This window comes from Erpetoichthys calabaricus, chromosome 1 (genome assembly GCF_900747795.2).
Source record: "Erpetoichthys calabaricus chromosome 1, fErpCal1.3, whole genome shotgun sequence".
Taxonomy (NCBI): Eukaryota; Metazoa; Chordata; class Cladistia; order Polypteriformes; family Polypteridae; genus Erpetoichthys; species Erpetoichthys calabaricus.
In genome coordinates this window covers 316,013,096-316,038,703 of record NC_041394.2, presented here as the reverse complement: position 1 = coordinate 316,038,703, position 25,608 = coordinate 316,013,096, and the positions used below count along the sequence as shown (strand labels likewise).

At 40.0% G+C, this 25,608-nt stretch overlaps 1 protein-coding gene and 1 long non-coding RNA gene across 3 annotated transcripts in view; one reads left to right on the top strand and one right to left on the bottom strand.

The window, feature by feature from the left end:
• The window catches only part of LOC114663838 (uncharacterized), a 76,770-nt gene that overhangs the window by 1,738 nt on the left and 49,424 nt on the right, over positions 1–25,608 (top strand). The window lies entirely within an intron of this gene.
• pnpla3 (patatin-like phospholipase domain containing 3) overlaps positions 17,940–25,608 on the bottom strand; it is a 50,948-nt gene continuing 43,279 nt past the window's right edge. The window contains exons 5-8 of one of the 2 annotated variants that reach the window (XM_051929073.1): positions 22,145–22,372; positions 21,313–21,445; positions 20,733–20,852; positions 17,940–19,660 (exon numbers count right to left, since the gene is read on the bottom strand). In XM_051929073.1, the coding sequence (XP_051785033.1) occupies positions 19,366–19,660; positions 20,733–20,852; positions 21,313–21,445; positions 22,145–22,372 (776 nt within the window). In that variant the 3' untranslated portion in view covers positions 17,940–19,365. The remainder of the gene's footprint in view (positions 19,661–20,732; positions 20,853–21,312; positions 21,446–22,144; positions 22,373–25,608) is intronic. The other variant, XM_028817749.2, reaches the window with a different exon arrangement.

Sequence of the window (25,608 nt, the reverse complement as noted above, 5' to 3'; positions counted from 1 at the left end):
CAGCATCTCTCCTCTGCACATGTCCAAACCAATGCAATCTCACCTCTCTGACATTGTCTCCCAACCATCCAATCTGAGCCAACCCTCTAATGTACTCATTTCTAATCCCGTCCATCACACCCAATGTAAATCTTAGCATCTTTAACTCTGCCACCTCTAGCACAGTCTCCTACTTTCTGGTTAGTGCCATCATCTCTAACCCATTTAACAAAGCTGGACTCAATACTGTTCTGTATACCTTCTCTTTCACTCTTGCAGATAACCATCTGTCACTAATTACTCCTGACACTCTTCTCCGCCCATTCCACCCTGCCTGCACTCTCTTTTTCATCTCTATTCTACAATCCCCATTACTCTGTACTGTCGATCCCAAGTATTTAAACTCATCCACCTTCACCAACTCTATCCCCTGCATCCTCACCATTACACTGACCTTCCTCTCATTGCTCTCATTCTATTTCCTAGTGACCTTCATTCCTCTCCTCTCTAGAGCATATCTCCATTTCTCCAGGATGTCCTCAACCTAGCTTCCTACTCTCGCTACAGATCACAATGTAATCAGCAAACATCATAGTCCAAGGGGACTCCTGTCTAATCTCATCTGTCAATCTGTCCATCACCATTGCACATAAGAAAGGGTTCAGAGCCGATACCTGATGTAATCCCACCTCCATGTTGAATGCATCCGTCAGTCCTACCGCAGAATCACCACTGTCACATTTCTCTCGTACATATCCTGTACAACTCTTACATACTTCTCTGCCATTCCTGAATTCCTCATACCATACCACAACTCCTCTTGAGGCACCCTGTAATGTGCTTTCTCTAGGTCCACAGACACAATGCAACTCTTTCTAGCTTTCTTTTTACTTCTCCATCAACACCCTCAGAGCAAACATTGCATCTGTGGTCCTCTTTCTTGGCATGAAACCATACTGCTGCTCACTAATCATCACTTCCTTTCTTAACCTAGATTCTACTACTCTTTCCCATAACTCCATGTTGTGGCTTATCAGTTTTATCCCCCTGTAGTTACTACAGCTTCTTCTCCACTCATCAGGCATCCTCTCACTTTCCAAGATTCCATTAAACAATCTGGTTAAAAACTCCACTGCCATCTCTCCTAAACACCTTCATGCTTCCACAGGTATGTCATCTGGACCAACTGCCTTTACATTCTTCATCCTCTTCATAGCAGTCCTTACTTCCTCCTTGCTAATCCGTTGTACTTCCTAATTCACTATCTCCACATCATCCAACCTTCTGTCTCTGTCATTCTCTTCATTCATCAGCCTCTCAAAATACTGTTTCCATCTTCTCAACACACCCTCCTCGCTTGTGAGTATGTTTCCATCTTTATCCTTTATGACCCTATCCTGCTGCACATCTTTCCCAGCTTGTTCCCTCTGTCTAGCCGGTCGGTAAAGGTCCTTTTCTCCCTCCTAAGTGTCCAATCTCTCATAAAACTCATCATTAGCCTTTTCTTTAGCCTTCGCCACCTCTTACTTCACATTGCGGCTTATCTCCTTATACTCTTATCTACTTTCTGCATCTCTCTGACTATCCCACTTCTTCTTCGCCATCCTCTTTCTCTGTATACTCTCCTGTACTTCCACATTCCACCACCAGGTTTCCTTTTCCTCCTTTCTCTGTCCAAATGTTACGCTAAGCACCCTTCTAGCTGTCATCCTTAATACTTCTGCTGTAGTTGCCCAGCTGTCTGATAAGTCTTGACTGCCACCCAGTGTCTGTTTTACCTCCTCCCTAAACTCAACCTTGCAGTCTTCCTTTTTCAAATTCCACCATTTGATCCTTGGCTCTGCCCTCACTCTCCTCCTCATATTGATCTCTGTCGTCATCCTACAGACCACCATCCTTTGCTGTCTAACTACACTTTCCCCTGCCACCACTTTGCAGTCTTTAATCTCCTTCAGATTGACTCTTCTGCATAGGATATAATCTACCTGTGTGCATCTTCCTCCACTCTTGTACATCACCCTATGTTCCACTCTCTTCTTAAAATACATATTCACCACATCTGTGCCCATTCTTTTTGCAAAATCCACTATCATCTGATCTGTTTCATTCCTCTCCTTGACACCATACCAACCGATCACCTCCTCATCTCCTCTGTTCCCTTAACCAACATTTCTATTGAAATCCGCTTCAATCACCACTTTCTGTCCCTTGAGTACAGTGTCCATCATTTCATCCAGCTCACTCCAGAAATCTTCTTTCTCATCCATCGCACACCCAACTTGCAGGGCATATGCACTAACATTCATCATCACACCTCCATTTTCCTGCTTCATAATCATTACTCTGTCTGACACTCTTCACTTCTAAAACACTCTTGACATACTGCTCCTTCAGAATAACCCCTACCCCATTTCTCCTCCCATCCACACCATGATAGAACAATTTTAATCCACCTCCGATCCACATGGCCTTACTTCCCTTCCATTTAGTCTCTTGAACGCACAATATATCAACCTCTTCTCTCCATCATATCAGCTAACTCTGTCCCCCTACTAGTCATATTGCCAACATTCAAAGTTCCTACCCTCAATTCCACTCTTTTTACCTTTTTTCTCTCCTCTTTCCTCCAGACATGTCTCCCCCCTGTTCTACTCCTTCTTCGGCCAACAGTAGCCCAATTTCTGCCAGCACCCTGTTGTCTAACAGTACTGGTGGTGGTCGTTGTTAATCCGTGACTTGACCAATCCAATATGGAAATCTGTATTGTTGTCCAAATGTTGATCGGGCAAAATTTTACCCCAGATGCCCTTCCTGACGTAACCCTCCCTATTTATCAGGGCTTGGGACCAGCACAAAGAAACACTGGTTTTTGCATCCTCTGTGGCTGAGTTCTTACAGTGCTTGTACTTAATAAAATATACTTATCTCTTTATGTGCTCATGGTTCTTACTTGAATATATGTTAACTAGGGGGCTTCGCCCCCTGCTCGCTTTGCTCGCCAACCCCCATGTTTGGTTAATTGGATATACAATTTTACATGTTTTTTTTTTGTAATTGTTTCAATTTCATTATTTTCACTTTTACTTTAAAGCTTCATTAAAAACAATATTTTTTGGAGACACATTGTGACAACGCAACGTATAACTGCCCATGAGTGAATATTGTTTCTGTTTCTGTAATAAATAATCCGAGTTTTTCTGTTTGTCCCTGTGATTTATTGATTGTCATAGCAAAAGCTATTCTCACAGTAAACTGTATAAACATTTTACTACGGATTTAAATTTAACTTGCCGTTCCTTTAACTGTTGTGGGACCACAGATTCTCATAGCATATGGTCCATTATTGTGTAAATCCACGTTTTGTCCATTGAATGATGCGAATGCGAAAAGACTTTGTTGTCTGCTCTTTTTTTCAGACCTCAATTTGTCCTGGTATTTTTTCAATTACACCTGGTTCTGATGATTAATCACCTTTTGTTTGCGGTAATGCAATTGTTTCTATCTTTTCTTTGATACTGTAGTGACTGACATGATAAAGTGTCACAAAAGTTTTACCTGAACAATCGCTGACTACCTAACCTCAAACACAACTTTCTAGCACCCTCTCCAACGCCCCCCCTTACCGCATGAAATCAATACCCTGCTATCAGTCCTCCGTGCTGTACTCCGCCTTCCCTCATTTGGACCTAACAGTCACTTAAAACCAAAAAGCCCTCAACCTGGGTGGGACGCTACAATACTTTCAAATTTTACTGCTTTCATATTCTGTACCTTTGTCTGCATGTGTATTGCGCCATCGTTTGTTTGAGCCTTTAAAATTCCACTGCTTTCATAATCTCTTATCTGCCTTTTTTTCTCTCCAATGCCTTTGGGTCTCTATTCTCCGTATTGTCCTTATACGCCTTCTATGCGCTGAGAGCACATGATTTGTGTGTACTATGTGCTTTTACACGATTGATTTTGTTTTGATCGGTGTGCTCTTATATATTCCGTACTATCTATGTGGACCTTTACGGACCCCGTAGTGTCTTACGTTTGACTCTGGGGTGCAGTGCAGAATTCTCTTTTCTGTGTGCCTGTGTCGTTAATCGTTAGCTATGGGTGCGTTGTTTATCCAGGCGGGCTCATGTTTGTATATCCGTCAGTCGAGCTCGTTCGTTTTGAACCCGTGCCTGCTTTGCTTCCGCAGTTTCAGACGCACATTGTAGGTGCCTGCGTTCATTGATCTTATCCAGGTGGGCTCGTGTGTGTATCGTTGAGCTGTATTGTGTTTGAATTTGGTGTAAAGCGTTCAGCGGTTTTTACAATCCCAAGCAGCACATTATTCCTAACTTCACTCCGCAGTAGTGCCACTCACAATATGGCGGTTGTTTTATTTACTATTTCCGTTAGTTGAGCTGTACGCGCCTGCGCAGTATGTCTCATGGTCCCATCGCCGTGTACCTGCGTCCATGCCATCCGGTTTACCATTCTCGGTTAGTAATATGGATCAACAGTAGTGTAGATATATCCCTCAATAGTGGCAAGCATACAGAATGGTAAAAAGTATGTTTTAAGTCACACTGAAAAAGTTTACTGTTATGCTAAGTTGTCTAAATAATGTGTTATGCTTGCCTGTTGTTCCACTCTTGATGTGATAGTCGTAACTAACACATTAAGAAGTTTCGTAGTAGCTAGTGCTGTCATCCCCATCTACAGATATTTACAAACCCTATTTTGGTGAGTATTGGAGTGCAAAAACCCCAGGTGATGATCCACCCATTAGTATGCTGCAGCTCTTTGGGACAGTATCTCTTGAATGCATTCTAAGGATATTACTGTAGCAGCTGTAAGTTCTTCTCCTGTTGCTGCTTCTGTTACACCAGCCCTTTCCAGCAACCAGTCGACATTGATACATACATAGCCAACCTGTTAAATGAGATGGCTGATCCTCTCCCTTTTCAACACCCTCTTCAGCATCTTTAGCACTGGATGAACACACTTGTGATTGTAAGGCCTATTATCCCAACTGTTTATACCACTTGCCCCACCTTTTCACACTGATTTTTGGATTACATTCAGTTTTGGAATGATTAGTGCATAGTCTTCAATCGAAATGCAATACACTTGAAAACCTGCCAAACGAAATGCAGAATGTTTGGTTTTAGTTAAAACATACAATCTATGGACATTTCCAGTGACAGAACAAGCTGAAAATGGGCGTGTAAAGTGTGTGACAAAGAAAGCAATTTACTGTGGGATAACAGTTCTTCAGCAGCTGATTATGACAGCATGAATGGTTCTGGGTCAATAGTGAACTGTACTGAGCTGATGGATTTGCTTTGAATGTGCTTGGCAATACAGATAATTCCTTATAGAATTTTAGTCTGTTCATAAATTACAGCATGTTAGCTGTAATTTTGACTGAGCCCAATATACAGTACAGGGGGTCCTCGGATTACGACACAGTTCCGTTCCTACAACAGTGATGTAACCTGAATTTTGGTGTAAGTCGAAACACACCCTAGCCTAAGTCACTTACCTATCCTAACACATTTGCAGAATCATAATCTAGAACATAAAAACACAACTAAGCCACAGAAAAAAGAAAAGGACATAAATATACTGTACTGTAGTAACAGAAAAAATGACAAAAAATGAGCGTAAAAAACTCCTTATCTTTATTCCTTCTGATCTCTTTACAATGTCTAATTTCATGTCACATGATGGCTTTCCTCTTCTTCGAAGCATTACCATCTGAAGACTGACTTTCATTTAGGAGCCATAATAAGGGCCAAAAAGTCGGCAAACAAAGCAACACAAACAGAACACTTGTGCCGCACGCAACCAAATTAGTTTGCCAACTCCCTCACTCATACGCCGTGTTACAGCGTATTCTTCCGCTGTGCGCAACCAAGCTAGTTCACACACGTAGTCTGTAAGTACGACTCTAATGGCGTAAGCCGAAACACTCGCGTCTCAATTTTTTTATGGGAGTGAGCGTTGTAAACTCGAAACATCATATGTCGAGACGTTGCAACCCAAGGACCCCCTGTATATACATCAACACACACTAAGCCAAATTCCAAGCTGCATGTCCGTTATGATGAGCTGCTGCATTTCTTGGCACTTCCTGTATGTCAAAATGTAATTCAAACACCTGAAGTTGGAATGTGCTGGTCAACAAAGCCTTTACAGTATGAACAGAAAAATCATGAGTGTGTAACATTTCAGTTTATTTCTCAGGTGTCTGCATTTTGTTGAAAGTAATACACCTGCCACTTCGCACAGGAGAAATCCTTTTTGAAAATAAAATGAGAGACTGACTAGGTCAGCATACAATATCAGCTTATTGTTACTGACCATGCACTTTTGCTTTAAAAGGTCGTTTAACAATGAAGTGAGTTGGCAATGTCGCTACTGACTACAGGTAGCTAGTTGAAGAGAATCTTCCTGCTGGTGAAAAACTAAACCTACTATACAATACCTGATATTTGTGAAAATAATCCGGTGGCAGAATTATGCTTTAAAATATTTGTCTCCTTCTTTTCAATCCCGCTGTCTCTCTCTCAAAATAGATAGTTGAAATATCATACTATTTTTGTTCTTAAAATCAGCCATGTCATACATATTGCATATATATAGTATTGTTGCAATAGGCTGGCGCCATGCCCAGGAATTTTTCCTGCCTTGCATCCAAAGCTGCTGGGATAGGCTCCAGGTTTCCTGCGATCCTGCTTCAGGTTAGCAAGTTTTTATATCAATATGGCTGGTAGAAAATAACAAAACCCAATATGGGAGATTTTTTAATACAATATTGAAGACATTAATTATAAGTACATTGTCTTGTAGCAGTATATGTTGTGTGCTGTAGACATTTAGAGAAGAAAAGCCCTCAAACCTTAAAATTCACCTAAATTTCATCACAAATTGGCCCATTGTGGGCAATAAAAGGAAAAGGTGAAACATGCCAACAGTCAGTGCACATGACTTAGAAAATATTTTAAAAATTATAGATTGTATAAAATTGTTCATATTCAGTATCTGATTTTGATTATGCTTGTTTTTAACAGCCAAAAACAAAACCAGATAGTAAACCATGTAGTGCAGTAAGCTTTTAAACTCATATTATATCCAGTCCCATTAAGTGTACAGATCTGTCTGATTGTGACACAAAACTAAACTCCATAGTAGCTCATTAACCATACCATAATTACTAAAACTAAAACTGAAACTAATGTATATGAAAATAAAATACAAATGTCTTTGTGAAATAAAAACTAAATTAAAATTAAAAATACATGATGAAAGAAAACTAAACTGAATTTCCAAGTAAGATCAGAAATAATACGGAAATAAAAACTAGTATAAAAAGACAAAACTGCAATAACTTTGGTGCATATTATACAGCCATTAGGTAGTTTATGCAATAACATAAATACTGTTAGTTCAGTCTATGCTAACTGTGCGACTCTTACATAATTTCTTTCCTTTCCATTTACAGTGGGTACGGAAAGTATTCAGACCCCCTTCAATTTTTCACTCTTTGTCATATTGCAGCCATTTGCTAAAATCATTTAAATTAATTTTTTCCTTCATTAATGTACACACAGCACCCCATATTGACAGACAAAAAAAAGAATTTTTGAAATTATTGCAGATTTATTAAAAAAGAAAAACTGAAATATCATATGGTCCTAAGTATTCAGACCCTTTGCTCAATATTTAGTAGAAGCACCCTTTTGAGCTAATACAGCCATGAGTCTTCTTGGGGAAGATGCAACAAGTTTTTCACACCTGGATTTGGGGATCCTCTGCCATTCCTCCTTGCAGATCCTCTCCAGTTCTGTCAGGTTGGATGGTAAACGTTGGTGGACAGCCATTTTTAGGTCTCTCCAGAGATGCTCAATTGGGTTTAAGTCAGGGCTCTGGCTGGGCCATTCAAGAACAGTCACAGAGTTGTTGTGAAGCCACTCCTTCGTTATTTTAGCTGTGTGCTTAGGGTCATTGTCTTGTTGGAAGGTAAACCTTCGGCCCAGTCTGAGGTCCTTAGCACTCTGGGGAAGGTTTTTGTCCAGGATATCCCTGTACTTGGCCGCATTCATCTTTCCTTCGATTGCAACCAGTCGTCCTGTCCCTGCAGCTGAAAAACACCCCCACAGCATGATGCTGCCACCACCATGCTTCACTGTGGGGACTGTATTGGACAAGTGATGAGCAGTGCCTGGTTGTCTCCACACATACCTCAGTGCAAGACACATGACAGCCCGCATGGAGATTGCTAAAAGACACCTGAAGGACTCTGAGATGATGAGAAATAAGATTCTCTGCTCTGATGAGACCAAGTTAGAACTTTTTGGCCTTAATTCTAAGCGGTATGTGTGGAGACAACCAGGCACTGCTCATCACTTGTCCAATACAGTCCCCACAGTGAAGCATGGTGGTGACAGCATCATGCTGTGGGGGTGTTTTTCAGCTGCAGGGACAGGACGACTGGTTGCAATCGAGGGAAAGATGAATGCAGCCAAGTACAGGGATATCCTGGACAAAAACCTTCTCCAGAGTGCTAAGGACCTCAGACTGGGCCGAAGATTTACCTTCCAACAAGACAATGACCCTAAGCACACAGCTAAAATAACGAAGGAGTGGCTTCACAACAGCTCTGTGACTGTTCTTGAATGGCCCAGCCAGAGCCCTGACTTAAACCCAATTGAGCATCTCTGGAGAGACCTAAAAATGGCTGTCCACCAACGTTTACCATCCAACCTGACAGAACTGGAGAGGATCTGCAAGAAGGAATGGCAGAGGATCCCCAAATCCAGGTGTGAAAAACTTGTTGCATCTTTCCCAAGAAGACTCATGGCTGTATTAGCTCAAAAGGGTGCTTCTACTAAATACTGAGCAAAGGGTCTGAATACTTAGGACCATGTGATATTTCAGTTTTTCTTTTTTAATAAATCTGCAACAATTTCAAAAATTCTTTTTTTTGTCTCTCAATAACAATATGACAAAGAGTGAAAAATTGAAGGGGGTCTGAATACTTTCCGTACCCACTGTATATTCCAGATAGGTGCCCTTTTCTTTGTTTGTGTTTCAATAGGAAAGCTTGGTCGTGTGCCCCCAGAGTTTTGACTAACTGGTACTGGGGATCCAAGCGGCTGTCATACGAGTAAAAGATGAAAATGTATAAAATATACAAGTTGAAGTGATCTCTCTCAAGGTAAAATTAAAACAATAAAAGCCATAGTTGAATTTGCACAGAATGTTCTCCATTTCAATACTGAGAAGTTTGAAATTTTCAAATTTCAGTGGAACATTTTAAAATTTGAAAACTTTATATGGTGCCGTTTGTTTAAGATATTTCAACAAATATTAAACTGTTGTGACAAATTTCCTTGAAAAATAAGTGTTCCACATTTCCTCAAAATTGGACCACTGGTGGCCGAGTGATCCGTACAGACAAGTAGACAGACATAGCTATTTCAATAGGTGATTCGCGCATTATGAAAATGATTAATTAAATTACATTTATTTCTCTGGCTGCTCTGCTCAATAACCTCAGGGAATTGAAGATTTATTTATTTGATGTGTATATACCTCCACACATTTATTCATTCATGTAGTGTGTGATGTCAGTGTGTAATGTTATGAAGTTTCAGAGTTTTCTATTTCAGTTTTTATTTGCATTTTGAAAAGAGGTGGAACCTAGATAATAACTGTTTTCATTGAAAGAAAATTTAAATATTAAGCAAACTCCTGGAAAGAGTAGGTGAGGGTTGTAGATAATGTAATTTGTGCCTGTCATATACCTCACTCTTTCCTGCCATTTGTAATTAAGGTTTTTTTGGATCCTTTAGGTGGACAGATATCAGCATGAGATTTGATGTTTTTTGTAATTCTGTTGATTGGTAGGTTCTAAAGGCAGAAACCTGAAGGACATGAATATATAGTCATCAAGCAAAATGTTTCCTCATTATGTAGCCAAAACACAAGAACTGTGGGACCAGACAGAGAGAGAATCAGATTATGTTAAAAAAAAATAATAAACTTTGGCACCTCAATTATGGGTTAGTTGCATTTTAAGTTTTTTGACCACATTGTTATGCTTTAAGCCTCCCATTTTACTTCATCATAAGGGTGTTCTATTGAATGGAATATAGGTGAAGGCTAATGAGTTAAACTAGTCATTGCCATGTTTGTAGAAACAGCTTAAGATGATGAATGCCTTATGACATGGCACACTACCCTGCCCAAAAAAGGTTACAATGAGGCTATAAAGGGATGCGTATGGTTAGCAATAGTGCTTAGTAGTGAATAGCGGCCCCTGTGGATTTCACTTCACTGTGAGTACAGTGAAATCACAGAAATCTTCTGGAACTTCACTGAACCCCGTGAAATGCATGGAAGTCAATGGGGAGAGAGGAACTAATTTTGAGTGGATTATAATGGTTCAGTGGTGTTTTAATTGTCCCTGAGGACTATGGAAGTGTCTGCTAACTATGGTAGACCAAATATTGTGACCAAAAATGTGATCTGAGCTGTGAGGCAGTAGTGCTAACCACTGTGCCACAGTTTCTCAAACAACAAAAGACACTGATGGAAGGATGGCCACAAACAATATATATCATAGCGCTCACAGAGTTCCAGTCCTGGGACACACATTAGCCATGCAACAAAGCAGCAGCCTGTAGCAGGAACATCTGTTTTGTTTACAAACTCTGTACAGATGCTTTGCACTTTTTTCTTCCATGCAGAAGATAAAAAAAAACCTTGTATGTAGTAATAATAATAATAATAATAACAATATTATTATTATTTCATAGGTTTTTTTGTGTTTTCTTTCTGTGGGAGATGGCAAGGGAGGACTTCTTTAAGACTTGTTTTGGATTATAGGTCTAGCACATGGCTAGTTATGCATGCAAATTAGCCATGCAGCCTATGCTGCCAGTGCACAAGGATCAGTGTTATACACTGCTCAGAAAAATTAAGGGAACACTTAAACATCAGAATCATCACAGTCTGACACCAAGGCAGATAAGCCTCAGGGATATCAATCTGTCCAGTTAGGGAGCATAAGTGATTGCAAATCAACTTCACCTGCTTTGGTGCAAATGAAATGACATCAGGTGCACTGGAGAGGCAACAGCAAGACAACCCTCAAAATTGGAATGGTTTTGTAGATGGTAGCTACAGACAATTGCTCTCTCCTTATCCTTCCTGAGTGATTCTTCTCTAGTTTTGTGTTTTGCTAGTATATTAGTCACTAATGGTAGCATGAGGTGGTACCTGCAACTGATTCAGGTTGCACAGGTAGCACAGTTCCTCCAAAATGGCACATCCATACTTTCTGTCGCAAGAAGGTTTGCTGTGTCTCCCAGCACAGTCTCAAAAGCATGGAGGAGATACCAGGAGATGGGCAATTACACAAGAACAGCTGGATAGGGCCGCAGAAGTTCATCAACCGAGCAGTAGGACCAGCATCTGCTTCTTTGAGTGAGGAGGAACAGGAGGAGTACTGCTAGAGCCCTACAAAATGACCTCCAGCTGGCTATTGGTGTACATGTTTCTGACCAAACTGTCAGAAACAAACCCCATGAGAGTGGCATGAGGGCCTCATTTGGGACCTATGCTCACAGCGTATCACCATGCAGCTTGATTGGCATTCGCCAGAGAATACCACAGTTGGTATCTCCGCCATTGGTGCCCCATTCACTTTACAGGTGAAAGCAAATTGACACTGCACACATGTGACAGACATGAAAGAGTCTGGAGATGCCATGATGAGTGTTATTCAGCCAGAACAATCATCCAGTATGACCAGTTTGCAGTTGCTCAGTGATGGTCTTTGGAAGCATATCCTTGGAGGATCACACAGACCTTCCACATGTGTAGGTAATGGTACCCACCCTGACTGCTGGTGCTTTGAGTCCTGGGTTTCTCCTGGTGCAGGACAATTTGTCGAGAGTGTGTAGGCAGTTCCTGGATAACAAAGGCAATGATGCCGTTATTGGCCTGCATGTTCCCTAATTCAGTTCAGTTGAGAACCTCTGGGGCATTATGTAGCAGTGCATCCAATACCAAGTGATGCCATAGACTGTCCAGGACCTCACTGATGCCCTGATCCAGGTCTGAGAGAAGATGCCCCAGTATACATTCCGCCGTCTTATCAGGAGCATGCCCAGATGTTATCGGGAGTGCATACAGGCATGTGGGGGCCATACACACTACTGAAATTCATGCAAGTTGGATCAGTCTGTGATTTTAATTTTTGACTTTGATTTTCAGTGTGATGTTGAATCCAGCCCTCAAAGGTTTGGTGATTTTGGTTTCTATTTACTCTATTTACATCATTTTGTTGTCAACAAATTACACAGTATTACTCTGTAAAGATTTTCCACTTGAGTATTTTGTTCATTGAGATACAATGTAAGATTTAAGTGTTCCCTTAATTTTTTGAGCAGTGTATATCCAGTGGCATTACTCATAATATTCACATTGTATTCAGCTAATGTACCCCTCAAGTGCAAAAGAAGGCTACAGTACTGATTGGGTGGTGACATCAGCTACATCTTTCTGATATCCTGAACGTGTCTGGTCATTCTGATTTATTACCAAGAACTGCTGCTCACTGGATGTTTTTTGCTATTCAGACCCATCTTTGTAAACTCTACACACTTCAGTATGTGAAAATCCAAGGTGGGCAGCTGTTTCTGAGATTCAGGAAGCACTGTGTTGCACACCAACAACCATACCATGGTCCAAGATAAGTAACATTTTCTTCATTGTAATGTTTGGTTGAAAAACAGTTAAACTGCTTGTCTATGTCTGCATTTTCTGTATATTAAATTGCATCCTCTTTATTGAGTGTTTGGAGCAGAAAGCAATTTGCATTAACAAGCAGTTGTTCTTAATAAAGTGGCCATCAGGTGTATTCAGCTATTGCTAATTGACTGAAAAGATACAATTTAAAACAAGTTATTTTATTTACTCTTCTGATTAAATATTTAAATACTAACACTATTTTAGCCTTGACTGGTCTGAAAGGTAAGCCGGAGGTAGTGTGACAATAAGGATTTTATTAAAACACAGTGTTTACAGTTACTTTAGGGCAACAGAGGCCAATGCCTTTACCGGATAATCAAATCTTCCAAGTCCCACACTGGGCATAGATCCATGATTCGGAATATGCAGGGGGAGTTTCAAGGGCTCTAAGACTGCTTCTTCCTTCAGTTTGCTCACTGCTACAGGTTAGGTCAGGTGAAGTTGGGCAGCATTCACTGGTACAGCTTGTTTCCACACCCACTCGGGACCCTGGCTGGCAACTCCCCCAGGCAGACACACAGTCCAGTCCCACCCTCCCATTTATCTGCTGCAGCCAGGTGTTACGAGGGTGTCCTCTTGGCCTGGTCCAGCCACTCAGGTCCTACAATAATGAGGATCCTCTGAGCTGATCACCCTCTGGGAATTGCAGCACATGTCCATAGCGCCATAACTGACGCTCCCTAACAATGCAGGTAATACGCCTCATTCAGGACTCTGTGAGCAGCCGCTCATTCAACACAAAGTCAAACCAGCGGTACCCAAGGATTGTCTGAAAAACCACAGTAACGATGGAGTCCAGTCACAGTCTCAGGTCCCTGAATAATGTTCATGTTTCACAACCATATACCAAAACAGGAAGCACCAGGACTCTAAAGACTTAGACCTTCATCCTCTTGTAAAGATATCAAGAGCGCCACACAACTCTTTCCAGCAACCTCATGACCTCACTATACTTTCCCAATCTGTCAACTGACTTCATGGGAAGAGTCACCAGAGACATGAATGTTGCTGGCGTGGTAAGTAAACCTCTCAAAACCATTGACATTCTCTTCACAGACAGACACACTGCCAATAGCTGTGCCCAAGAGGTCATTAAAGGCGTGGATCTTGTTTTTTATCCAGGACATTCACAAGCCTAGACACTACTCCTCCTGCCCAATATCCAGTCCATGCAAACACTGAACAGGGCAGGAGTAAGAACACTGACAAACTCCAGAATCAACTGGGAACAACACAGAGTTTCTGCCTCCACTATGCACAGCACTCACAATTCCAGTGTACAGACCAGCCATGACATCCAGAAACTTTGGGGGGACCCTGCAACAGGGCAGCTCGATCAACTTAGTTGAATGCTTTACGAAAATCGACAAAGGCTGCAAAGAAACACTGACTGTATTCACATTTGCACTCTTCAGAACACTCAGTACCAGGATGGGGTCGATGGTAGACTTCTTAGGTGTAAAACCTGACTGCTCCAGTTGCTGGTTGGTGAGCAAGTGATCACAGATCCTATTGAGGATGACCCTAGCAAGGACCTTACCCGGCACCGAGAGCAGTGTTATTCCCCTGTAGTTGCAACAATCCAGGCGATCACTCTTCCCTTTCCAGATAGGGACGACAAGTCCTGTTTTCCAGTCAGTTGGGATGACACTCATCTCCCAAATGGAAGCAAAGATTGCTTGCAATACCAGGAGGACATCACAGATCCCTACAGCCTTCCCTGCCCTCAGCTGGTTCACCACCTGTGCAATCTCGGCGAGACTGTGTGGTTCACAGCTAATTGGAGGATCAACCTCAAGAACCATGGACCCAGAAATGTACAACGACCTAGCCAGAGACTTGGCTTTAAACAGCTGCTCAAAGTAGCCAGCCCAGCAGGTCAAAACTGCAGCGTCATCCATAAGGACCGTTCCATCAACTGCCATGATTGTGACTTTCCGAGGAATAGATTTGGTTGAGCAAAATGCTTTGATTCCTCTGTAACAAGGATGTTGGTCACCAAACCATAGATGGTTCACAAACACCTCCTTATCTGCCCTCAGAGCCATCCTTCTCAGTTCCTGGTACAGACCAGAGTTGTCATCAAGCTAACTGATGCAGATAATTGAATATCCCATCAGTCACTCCGGCCTTGCATTCTATTTTTGCAGGGTATTCTCCAGCTATAAAATAAGATGGTTCAAAAAGCAAATTAAGTTTGGAAAACTTTGATCCTGGAAAGCTGCAGTGCTTATTCATGCAGCCAGATTTTTCTCCAGGGACTAGTTTTGAACTCCTTGCTTAAACAATTGTTTTGGACCCTCATTAGGCCTGTAGTGAATTTTAAAGCAATCCAGAAACTTTAAATGATGTTGATAAAACGTTTTTCATAAATCAAAGAAATTTTTGTTCATCTACACAAACTAGAATAATGCTATCTTTCTTATAGCTATAGCACTATTTAGTGTGTTACCAATATTCACTATATCATCTGTGAAGGACTGCTTACCGAATTCACTCTCAAATGTTCTACCATCTTACAGCATGCCTTAAAATATGTTGTGAAATAAATTAATATACTGTATACAGAATTGTAATGGTTCATGTTTCTCTTTTTGAGGCTGTAAGCAGGGATTCCTTCATAAACACTTTTTTTTTTTAATTCTCCAAGCAGGAAAATGGTACAGTGAGACGAACCAGAGTTCCGCAAAGGAAAACAGTTTACTGTATTGTATAATCTCTCAATTTGTGTACCATGGCTTGTTTCAAAGTACTATGCAGCAAAACATTTCCTAGAGTTTTTCCACACCCAGCCTGTAAATGAGTCTTTGCTAAATCTCTGTTTACAAAGCAAAGGGGAAAAGGTGGTGGGATGGCACATAGCTCTGGAAGCCACATGTGCTGTTAAACAAAGTACAAAATATGCCTAAGGAAATTTGTCTCCTAATTTTTATCCATCATGTTTATTTCATATAACAACTCTCAAAGAGCAAATCATCATAAGGCACTTTACAAAACAAACTGATTTCTCTATGTTAATAGTGAGATTAAATTACATTACTGTCAACGTGTCAAAAAAAAAGTGTTATGCCTTCAGTTCACCCCCTAAATATACATCTTAAATTGTTAGATACAGTATGTTGTTTTTGTGCATTCCAGATACTATATATTCAAATGGCCCTTGCCACTGAAAACGGCAAGGGTCCTAAGGGTCCTATTGGGTTTTTTTAATTTTAGATTACAAACTATAGGTTTTTTAGGTGCTCACTCAGCAGGCAAAGAGTTGCTTGGGGCACAAAGTGGCACAACTCACATAGATACCCGATTAAAAAATGGTGCAATGGCATAAGGGACTGGTAGCAAATGAGCGTGACAAATGGCTAATGGGAGTCCTGCTGCCTTAAACAGGTAAATTGATGCCTCAAAGGGAATATGGGCCACACTTGCCCCCTTAACATTAAAAAAAAGGGGTTTGCAATGCAGTGAGATCGGATTGCCACCAGAAGGCACTGTTACAAAAGTACCTTAATATAGTAGTAGAAGAAGAGTGTCAGGTTTTAGATTTCCTGAGCACATATTTTTGTTGCTAGGAAAGTGGATCTTCTACATTGAATCAATTGTGGAGATCTTTAATTGTATGGTTCAATTATTTTTTTTTTCTTGCAACTGTTCTGTATAATTATCATTCCCTTTCATCTTACAAAATGAAGTCATTTTTGTTGAGAGCTTGTTGGCTAGTGAATTTATTTTGGGTGAGAAATGGGTTGCTACTTTCTGTTAAAACACATTCAAAAAGTCTGAAAGTGAACACAGTTCAAGATATCTGCATAAGCTCCAGTTTCTTTTACCAATTAATAATGCTAATAATATTTTTAAATGTTTTTATTAATCTCCTGGATACTATATCTATCTCAACAGAATTTTAACATGTAGGGCAGGGGTGTCGAACTCCAGTCCTGGAGGGCCACAGTGGCTGCAGGTTTTCATTCTAGCCATCTTCTTCATTAGTGACCAGTTTTTGCTGCTAATTAACTTCTTTTGCCTTTGTCTTAATTAACTTGACTTAGACCCCTTAGTTCTTTCTTTTTCTTTAATGAGGAGCCAAACAATAATGAGACACAAAACAAGCTGCCACATCACCAGCTAACCACATTATTTGAGCATAAAGAAAGGTGAAGGTCTCAGTAAGGCTGATCTCTGAGGTCACCAAAACATCTTGACGGTGTTCTTAGAAAAAAAAGAAAATCAGTTTTGAAAATGTCTGCTATGTCAGAATGGGAGCAGCAACAAGCTGTGGAATTAAGTAATTGGTTTAATTAACAGCAAGAATTGGCTTCTCATTAAGGAACTGGTTGGAGTGAAATTGGCAGGAGTTTGAAGCCCCAGTTCAGCTGGTCATCTGTTGGCTCGTTTCACATCTCATTTCTGTTTGGCTGCCATTTAATGAAGAAGTGAATCAATTCAAAGGACTGAATTCTTAAAAACAGGGCTATTAAAATGAAGGGAAAACAAGTTAATTAGCAGTGAAAACTGGTCACTGATTAGGAAAAGGGTTAGAATGAAAACCAGCAGCCACTGCGGCCCTCCAGGCCCAGAGTTCGACACCTGTGATGTAGGGGTTTGAATATGCAGCAGAATTTCTAGCTGTCTGAACTAGTACCTGTTTTTGTTCAGTAGCTGATTACCCATTTATTTATTTTAAACTCTGGTAAGGAAGCGTGTTTTTTTTAAAAAACGGTGACTAGAGTTATGGTGGCTGTTTGTAGGGCTGGATGGAGATTAACATCATACCCAGGATGAAGCAATTGTAGGTTTAGGGCCTTGCTCAAGGGGCCAACAGAGTAGGGTCACTTGTGATGTTTACGGAATTTGAACCAGCAACCTTCAGATTGCCAGTGCAGATCCCTAGCCTCAGAGCCACCACTCTAACAGCATATGCTCCCAACCTCTCTAAAGAAGATGTATGCAATACTGACTCAGAAAGCTAGATCCCAGTTTTAGTTTTTTTTTTAGCTTGATCTGTAAGAAGAAACTTCTAAAGACATGCAGTAAGATCAAAATGAGACTAATTTGCCTAGATAACATCTGTGCTAATTCCACATTTCATTGCAGTAACAATATTAAGAGAAACTCAAAAATTCATCCATCCATTTGTTTATTTTAATCAAAATTTACAACTCCTGATACAAGTGCTTTTAATATTATTTTACATATACAGTGTACATTCAAAATTACTACAAAAAAATTAACTTCTGCATAAAAATAAGCAATATTACATTTCAGTTTTATTTATGTTCTAAACCATTTATATTAATCTACTGTATAAATAAATGTATTTATACATACAATAAAAATATATTTTTATCAAATGGTCACTTCTGAAATAATTTAACGACAATAAGTTCAAGAAATTTAACATGATTCATAAACAGAAAAACATTACAAGAAATGTAAATCGAAATAAGACATTGTCAAGAAAATGCATTATTTAAATGAACATTTAAAGCCAAGTGTGTGCAGTACTGTTGATTTCAGAGTCCTGTATTAAGTGAAAACGGATTTAACTCAATGCATTGTAAAATTATTTTCCAGTATTGTCTATCCAAATTAATATTTCACCTCATTATGATAAAATAAATGCCAACTAAGAACAAAATGTCAGCCCAGTGAGGCTCTATAGGAAAAAGGAACAATTACAAATATACCCTAATATTTTCTAAATGAGAAAAACTCCTGGTTTTGGACTGTGGTTAAGGCAGCAAGCAGTGAAAAAAGGTCTAGCTTTTCTTGATCCTGAGTGCCAGTGGCAACTCCACTAATTTATGAAATTAAATACTGTATAGAATTTCCTTCTTACTCCACCCAACTACCCAAACAGTCATCCCCCTGGTTTTCCTTAATAGTCATGGTTTGGGGAGCTCTGTCCCATCTTGGATATAAAAAGGCACTCTGAAATGCACCAATTTACAATATTTTAAAATTATACATACATAACATACATACAGTACCATACTTACGTGCTTTCACTTTTATCTGGCCTGCCCAGTCATTTTCTTAATATATTAATACATTAGTATTGTACAGAATTTGTAGCACAACTTTTTTTAATGCAAGATTTAAGTTACATTTTTAAATACTTTGAGACAAAAGCAGCACCCTAATACTGAATTTTAAAAATTATGAACAGACAAAAGGACACCAACAAAAATAAAAATATGACAAGGCACTTTGAGTGGTATTAGCTTTACATACATACAATTGTCTTTAAATATACTGTACATAAAAACCTAACACACATTTTACAAAGACTGAAGAAGGTATATAATGCTCCTTAAAGATAAATATAAAAAAATGAGGTAGCAAGAGACAAAAAATGTTTTTTTTGTAATGCCGAGGTCTTAAAAAAGGAAAAAAAAGCTGTGCTTTGCTTATTTTCAGTTTCATGAATAATAATTTCTGCATCTGTCTTTCAACATCCAGTCACACTCCTAATAGCACTAGGGCACACATTTAACTCACTTTGCTTTCTCCCTCCTTTTGTAGCGGAGGAAGGTGAGCTTGGTAAGCCTCTTAAAATTAATGTTCAACTTTTAAATTAAATTGACTCTACGTCTCATCATACTGAAACCCATTTTCGGAGCAAGTTTCAAAATATTCATCAGATGCAATTTCTGTTTCAGAATCTGAGCTGGTGAAAAAGCAGATTTGGCGAGGAGAAGAACCAGGTCCCTTCTGATTTGGGGACGTGTGCTTAGGCTGGAGGGCAGGAGGAGTAGGAATGTCCCAGTACCACTGGTCCAGCTCTACAGAGGACATCTGGTGGTATGTGCCCAGGCTAAGGGGAGATGTCTGCATGTTCAGTGTAGGAGGTAGGCTCATACATTTTCTCAAAACAGATTGGCTGAAAGGAAAAAAAAATACCAGTTTAGCTGAACAATTCCCATTACAGAAAGATGAATAAAAACAAATAATAATTGGTTTTCAAGTTAGCTCAAGAGACACATTAGTTTTAAATATAAAATTCAAATCCCTTAGTTTTTGTAAAGGAATGCCAAATTGATAAATGGCTATTTGGGGAAAGGGTATTGCGAGAATGGCACAGGGCAGTGTAAAGTCTCAACAAAAAATATTCAGAGGACAGACCCATAATGACAGAGTAACTATGCATGAAAAGTGTGGGAGATCAGAGGCTACTATGAGGAGGTGGGCCCAAATCGAGCTGGCATTCTAAAAACAACAAGGCAGTTTCAACATTAGATGAAGCATTGAATAATGTCTTCTCAGAACAGGAAACTAGAGGTAATGCAACCCATGAGTGGTAAAGTTTTTCATTACTCTACTAAGAGTCAGAGAATGACAGATGGAGAATCTAGTGGCTGTCAAGTGGAAGTACATGGTCACTAAGTACAACACCTGGAGTGACTGTTGCTAGATTGTCCATGTAAGGTCTAGCTGAGGGATAATGGGTGCAGGCCAGTTTGGGACAGAGGGGCTATATTGATTGTTTTAGGAAGTGAACATCACTGTATACATCACAAATCCAATCCAAAGGATTGGATGCCAAGTTGCTTTCCCGTAGGAATGATAATGCCATTAGACCATGGAAGTGATCCTGAAGCTTGGTCAGCAGCAACCCTACTGTATGTTATACCTTACTATAAGTGCATTGTTTAATGTAGGTGTAGGGTATTATGTAATCTTAAAAACAACTGCTATGTATTAATTTTGGGCAGTGCTTTGCTATACAGTGCTCAACATAAAAGCACCAGTAAACTAAAAGAGGATTCATTTGTTTACTGATCATTCTACTCCTAGACACATTAGCTTAACACAATGCAAAATACTACCAAATAGGAAAATAACAGATGATCAAAACTAGAAAAACTTATCACATAAAAAAGAATGACACAAATTCAGGTATTCTAGTTGACATCACAAAAATCATAATAAGAAAAGAAAAAAAAAAAATCTACCTTTGCTCCTCTGATCCAATTCTCTTTTTGGCATGTTGGTATAAGGAAGAGCCAATTTGTCTCATCAGAGCTTGTAACCACCGAACATCGTCTGGAAAATCAGGAAGCCATTCTACCATTCTAGCAAAACACAAATGTCCACATGCAATTTCAGTATTACAGATTAAATTGAATCTGGTGGTTTAATTAAATATTAAAATGCAAGTGATTGGCACTTCCAGCATTTACTGGCTAGTACTTGGAGAGGCTAGGTTGACACCGTAACCTTTTCAGTGAGTCAACAGATAAACCCAGTTTGCAACTCCATTGCAAGAAAGCACAGGTTTTACAGTAGTATTGGAAAGGTTGTTCAAAGACATGTGCAAAATGGCCAGCAATACATTTTACACTGAAAAGCTAATTTAAAAAGGTAGGATGGATTAACATTCTTTCAGTGTGTTCAGAGATGTACTTGTGTAAAAAGTTTATTCTTTGTCACAGGCCATGAGCTTACATTTTACAAGAATCATCTGAAATGATGACAAGTCTGTATGTAAAATGAAAGCACCACTAATTCAATGTATCCTTGAAATGCACTTACCTTAGTGCAAAAGAGTAAGCAGACTCGAATGGAAGAGTATAAGGGAGCAACATATATGATGCTACTCGCATTGGAAGTAGGTTGGTCAGTTGGGCATAGAGTCCACTTTTTTCCTTGCATGCTTCAAAAAATGCTAGGAAAATAAAAAAACAAATATTAAGCAGGTTCATTAATTTTTTATTTTTTATTTAGTATACAGTTTCCTGTATTTTGAAGAAAAGGTGTATGTGTGACATCATTCTAGGAAAAGCTGCCATTTTTGATGTTAGAATACTGAATATCACAACATAGTATTTAAAGGAAAGCATTCTTGCATTTCCGATTAGAAAAGTAAACAAATTGTAAGATATATAGAATTAGTTCAGTCCAAGGCCCAACTTGAGTACTGAGCTGCATGCACAGACATGGACCTAGCCAACATTGACCAGGGCCATCTTCACTATCATAGTATTCTCCTCAACTCCACCCTAACTAGACTTTTTATAAGAAGGGAACAGATTTTTGGTTTTCTGTTAATTGAATGTGAAAATGGATTTCCCTATTATGCCTGTAATACTTCTCAGAATATTACTTTGTAAACAGTACTTTCCCCAAATATGAAATCTCAATTCAATTTAACCAGCTTAGGCTCTAAAAAGCATTTCATCATGTTGATCACTACAAGGCACATGCAGTGGAATCACCCTTTGCCTTTCTTTTAAGTATACATATATGTATGTATCTACACAATTATAGTACTCAATAGATTTCCTTCTAAAAATATTTAGTAAATTACAGCTCCACAAAAGGTCAATAGGAATAGACTGTCAGTGTTTCAGGTTCAGCTGGCTACCTTTTTGAAGTCTTGGTGGTAGATTCTCAATGAGACAATCGTCCTTGGTCCAGTGCTGTGGGCGCAGAAGATGGAGGATACTCAGCATTCTGTTTTTGATTCGGTCTTCTTTCAGTCTATTTGATGACATGTTGCTCACTTTATCTCTACCAGGGCAACATGTAGCTGTTGGATGTTGAACGTCTGATATAGGCCTTGCAAGTGTAGGGTTGTGCTGTTTCAAAAGATCTATTAAAAAAAAAAAAAAAAATGCAATATAAGCCAAACAGAATATTAGACCCAGGAATGTAAACAAGGTTCTTTATGTATGGTATAGTTGAAAACTGACATTGCCATATTACCCAATTATTAGTTGCTAACCCTAGTAATCTTTTTGTCATCTTACTCTACATTCATTCCTCAAGTCAAGTATAATGAAATTCCTACTTGCATTTCTCAGATACACACACTCTTTTATTTTATATATAACACACACAAGCCACAGTACCTGTCAAAGCAAGATTATAGAAAAATATTTTGATAGATAGATCTGCGGTGGGTTGGCACCCTGCCCGGGATTGGTTCCTGCCTTGTGCCCTGTGTTGGCTGGAATTGGCTCCAGCAGACCCCCGTGACACTGTGTTCGGATTCAGCGGGTTGGAAAATGGATGGATGGATGGATAGATAGATAGATACATACTTTATTAATCCCAAGGGGAAATTCACATACTCCAGGAGCACCTTACTGATACAAAAAACAATATTAAATTAAAGATTGATAATAATGCAGGTAAAAACAGACAATAACTTTATATAATGTTAACGTTTACCCCCCCGGGTGGAATTGAAGAGTTGCATAGTTTGGGGGAGGAACGATCTCAGTCTGTCAGTGGAGCAGGACAGTGACAACAGTCTGTCGCTGAAGCTGCTCTTCTGTCTAGAGATGACACTGTTTAGAGGATGCAGTGGATTTTCCATAATTGATAGGAGCCTGCTGAGCGCTCGACGCTCTGCCACAGATGTCAAACTGTCCAGCTCAATGCCAACAATAGAGCCTGCCTTCCTCACCAGTTTGTCCAGGCGTGAGGCGTCTTTCTTCTTAATGCTGCCTCCCCAGCACACCACCGCATAGAAGAGGGCGCTCGCCACAACCGTCTGATAGAACATCTGCAGCATCTTATTGCAGATGTTGAAGGACGCCAGCCTTCTAAGGAAGTATAACCGGCTCTGTCCTTTCTTACACATAGCATCAGTATTGGCAGTCCAGTCTAATTTATCATCCAGCTGCACTCCCAGGTATTTATAGGTCTGCACCATCTGGTCTCCACTATGTATCTTCAGCGCCTTTCCTCTGTATTTGCGTGTGTGAGCATCTCTTCTTCTGCTCTCCCTGTCTTGAGCATGTTCCCTAAAGCCCGTTTCTAAAACTTTTGTCGTTATTTTTAGGGCACTCTTCTTAACTCCTGCCCTGCTTTATATGTTCCGTCTTTGAAGGAGTTTCTCTCCACATGACTCATACAGCGTTACTACTCCTGTGTCTCACGCTCATCATCAAAGCCAAACTGACCAATCAGATTGATCACATGGACTGGACACCTAGACCATAGTGTCTTATTTTATATACACACACACAAACACACCACATTACAACCACTGACTGGTGAAATGAACAAAATAGGTTATCTTGTTACAATGGCACCTGTCAAGGATTGGGATATATTAGGCAGCAAGTGAACAGTCAAGTGTTTGAAAATATTGTGTTGGAAGCGGAAAAAATGTGCAAGCGTAACGATCTGAGGGGCCAAATTGTGATCCAAGGAAGAACAACTGATGAACGGCAACAGGGTCATGGGCACCCAAGTCTCATTGATGCATGTGGGGAGCAAAGGCTAGCCTGTTTCAATTCCGCAGAAGAGCTACTGTAGCACAAATTGCTGTAAAACAATGCTGGACATGAGAAAGGTGTCAACACAGTGCACCACAGATTGCTGTGTAGCCACAGACTGGTCATGTGCTCATGCTGAACCCCGTCCACCACCGAAAGTGTGTGTGCATCGTTTACCTTGTGAAGAGATGGTAGCAAGGTGTACAATGAGAAGAAGGCAAGCCGGTGGGGGCAGTGTGATGCTCTGGATAATATTCTGCTGGGAAACACTGGGGCGTGGCAATCATGTGGAGGTTACTTTGACATGTACCATTTACCTAAAAATTGTTGCAGACCATGTACAGCCCTTCATAACTGTATTCCCAGATGGCAGTGGCCTCTTTCAGCTAGTTAATGCACCATGTCACACTGCAAAAAAATTTTTCAAGAATTGTTTTAGGAACATGACAGAGTTCAAGGTGAAGACTTGGGACTCCAGATTACTTAGATTTCAATCCTATTGAGCATCTGTGGAAGGTGCTGGAAAAACAGGTCCAAGGAAGCCCTACCTTACAGGATCTGCTGCCAACATCTTGGTGCCCAATGCCACAAGACACCTTCAGAGGTCTCGTGGAGTTTGTTCCACAATGGCTCAGAGCTGTTTTGGCAGCAAAAGGTGGAAATGGTTTTAATCTTATGACTGATCGGCGATTGTGTGTGTTTTTATATATCCATCCATCCATTTTCCAACCCGCTGTTATCTATACATATTAATAAAAGGCAAAGCCCTCACTGACTCACTGACTGACTGACTGACTGACTCACTCATCACTAATTCTCAAACTTCCCGTGTAGGTGGAAGGCTGAAATTTGGCAGGCTCATTCCTTACAGCTTACTTACAAAAGTTAGGCAGGTTTCATTTCGAAATTCTACGTGTAATGGTCATAACTGGAACATATTTTTTGTCCATACACTGTAATGGAGGAGGCGGAGTCACGTATCGCGTCATCACGCCTCCTACGTAATCACGTGAACTAAAAACAAGGAAGAGATTTACAGCACGAGTCAAACACGGGAACGAAGGTAAATGACGTTAATTTTTGACTGTCTTTTAATACTGTGTAAGCATACATATTAACACATGTGCAATTAAACGTGTGCATTTACGGGGTGATTTCTCAGGCTTAAAAGCTCGCCTTTTATCAAACGCGGGAACAAAGGTAACTGACGTTGTTCACTGTCTTTTAATACTGTGTAACCATACATATTAACACATGTGCAATTAAACGTGTGCATTTACGGGGTGATTTCTCAGGCTTAAAAGCTCGCCTTTTACTAAAAAGGTAAATGCAAAACTATTTTCAATCAGTTTAATGAAACGCTCCCGTTAAGGATTGCAATAACATATTCGCGAGATAAAAGAACGAAGTAGGGGGAAATGACGGAAGAGCCGCAAACAGCGAAGAGCAAAAAATTAATTAAACAATTGAGAAAGGAGCGAGTGAAGCATACAAGCATGTTCATAAGGGAAACAAAGCACGGTGTAAAACGTAAGTTTAAATTAAGTTTATAGAAACGCTCCCGCTGCGGATTGCAATAACATATTCGCGAGATAAAAGT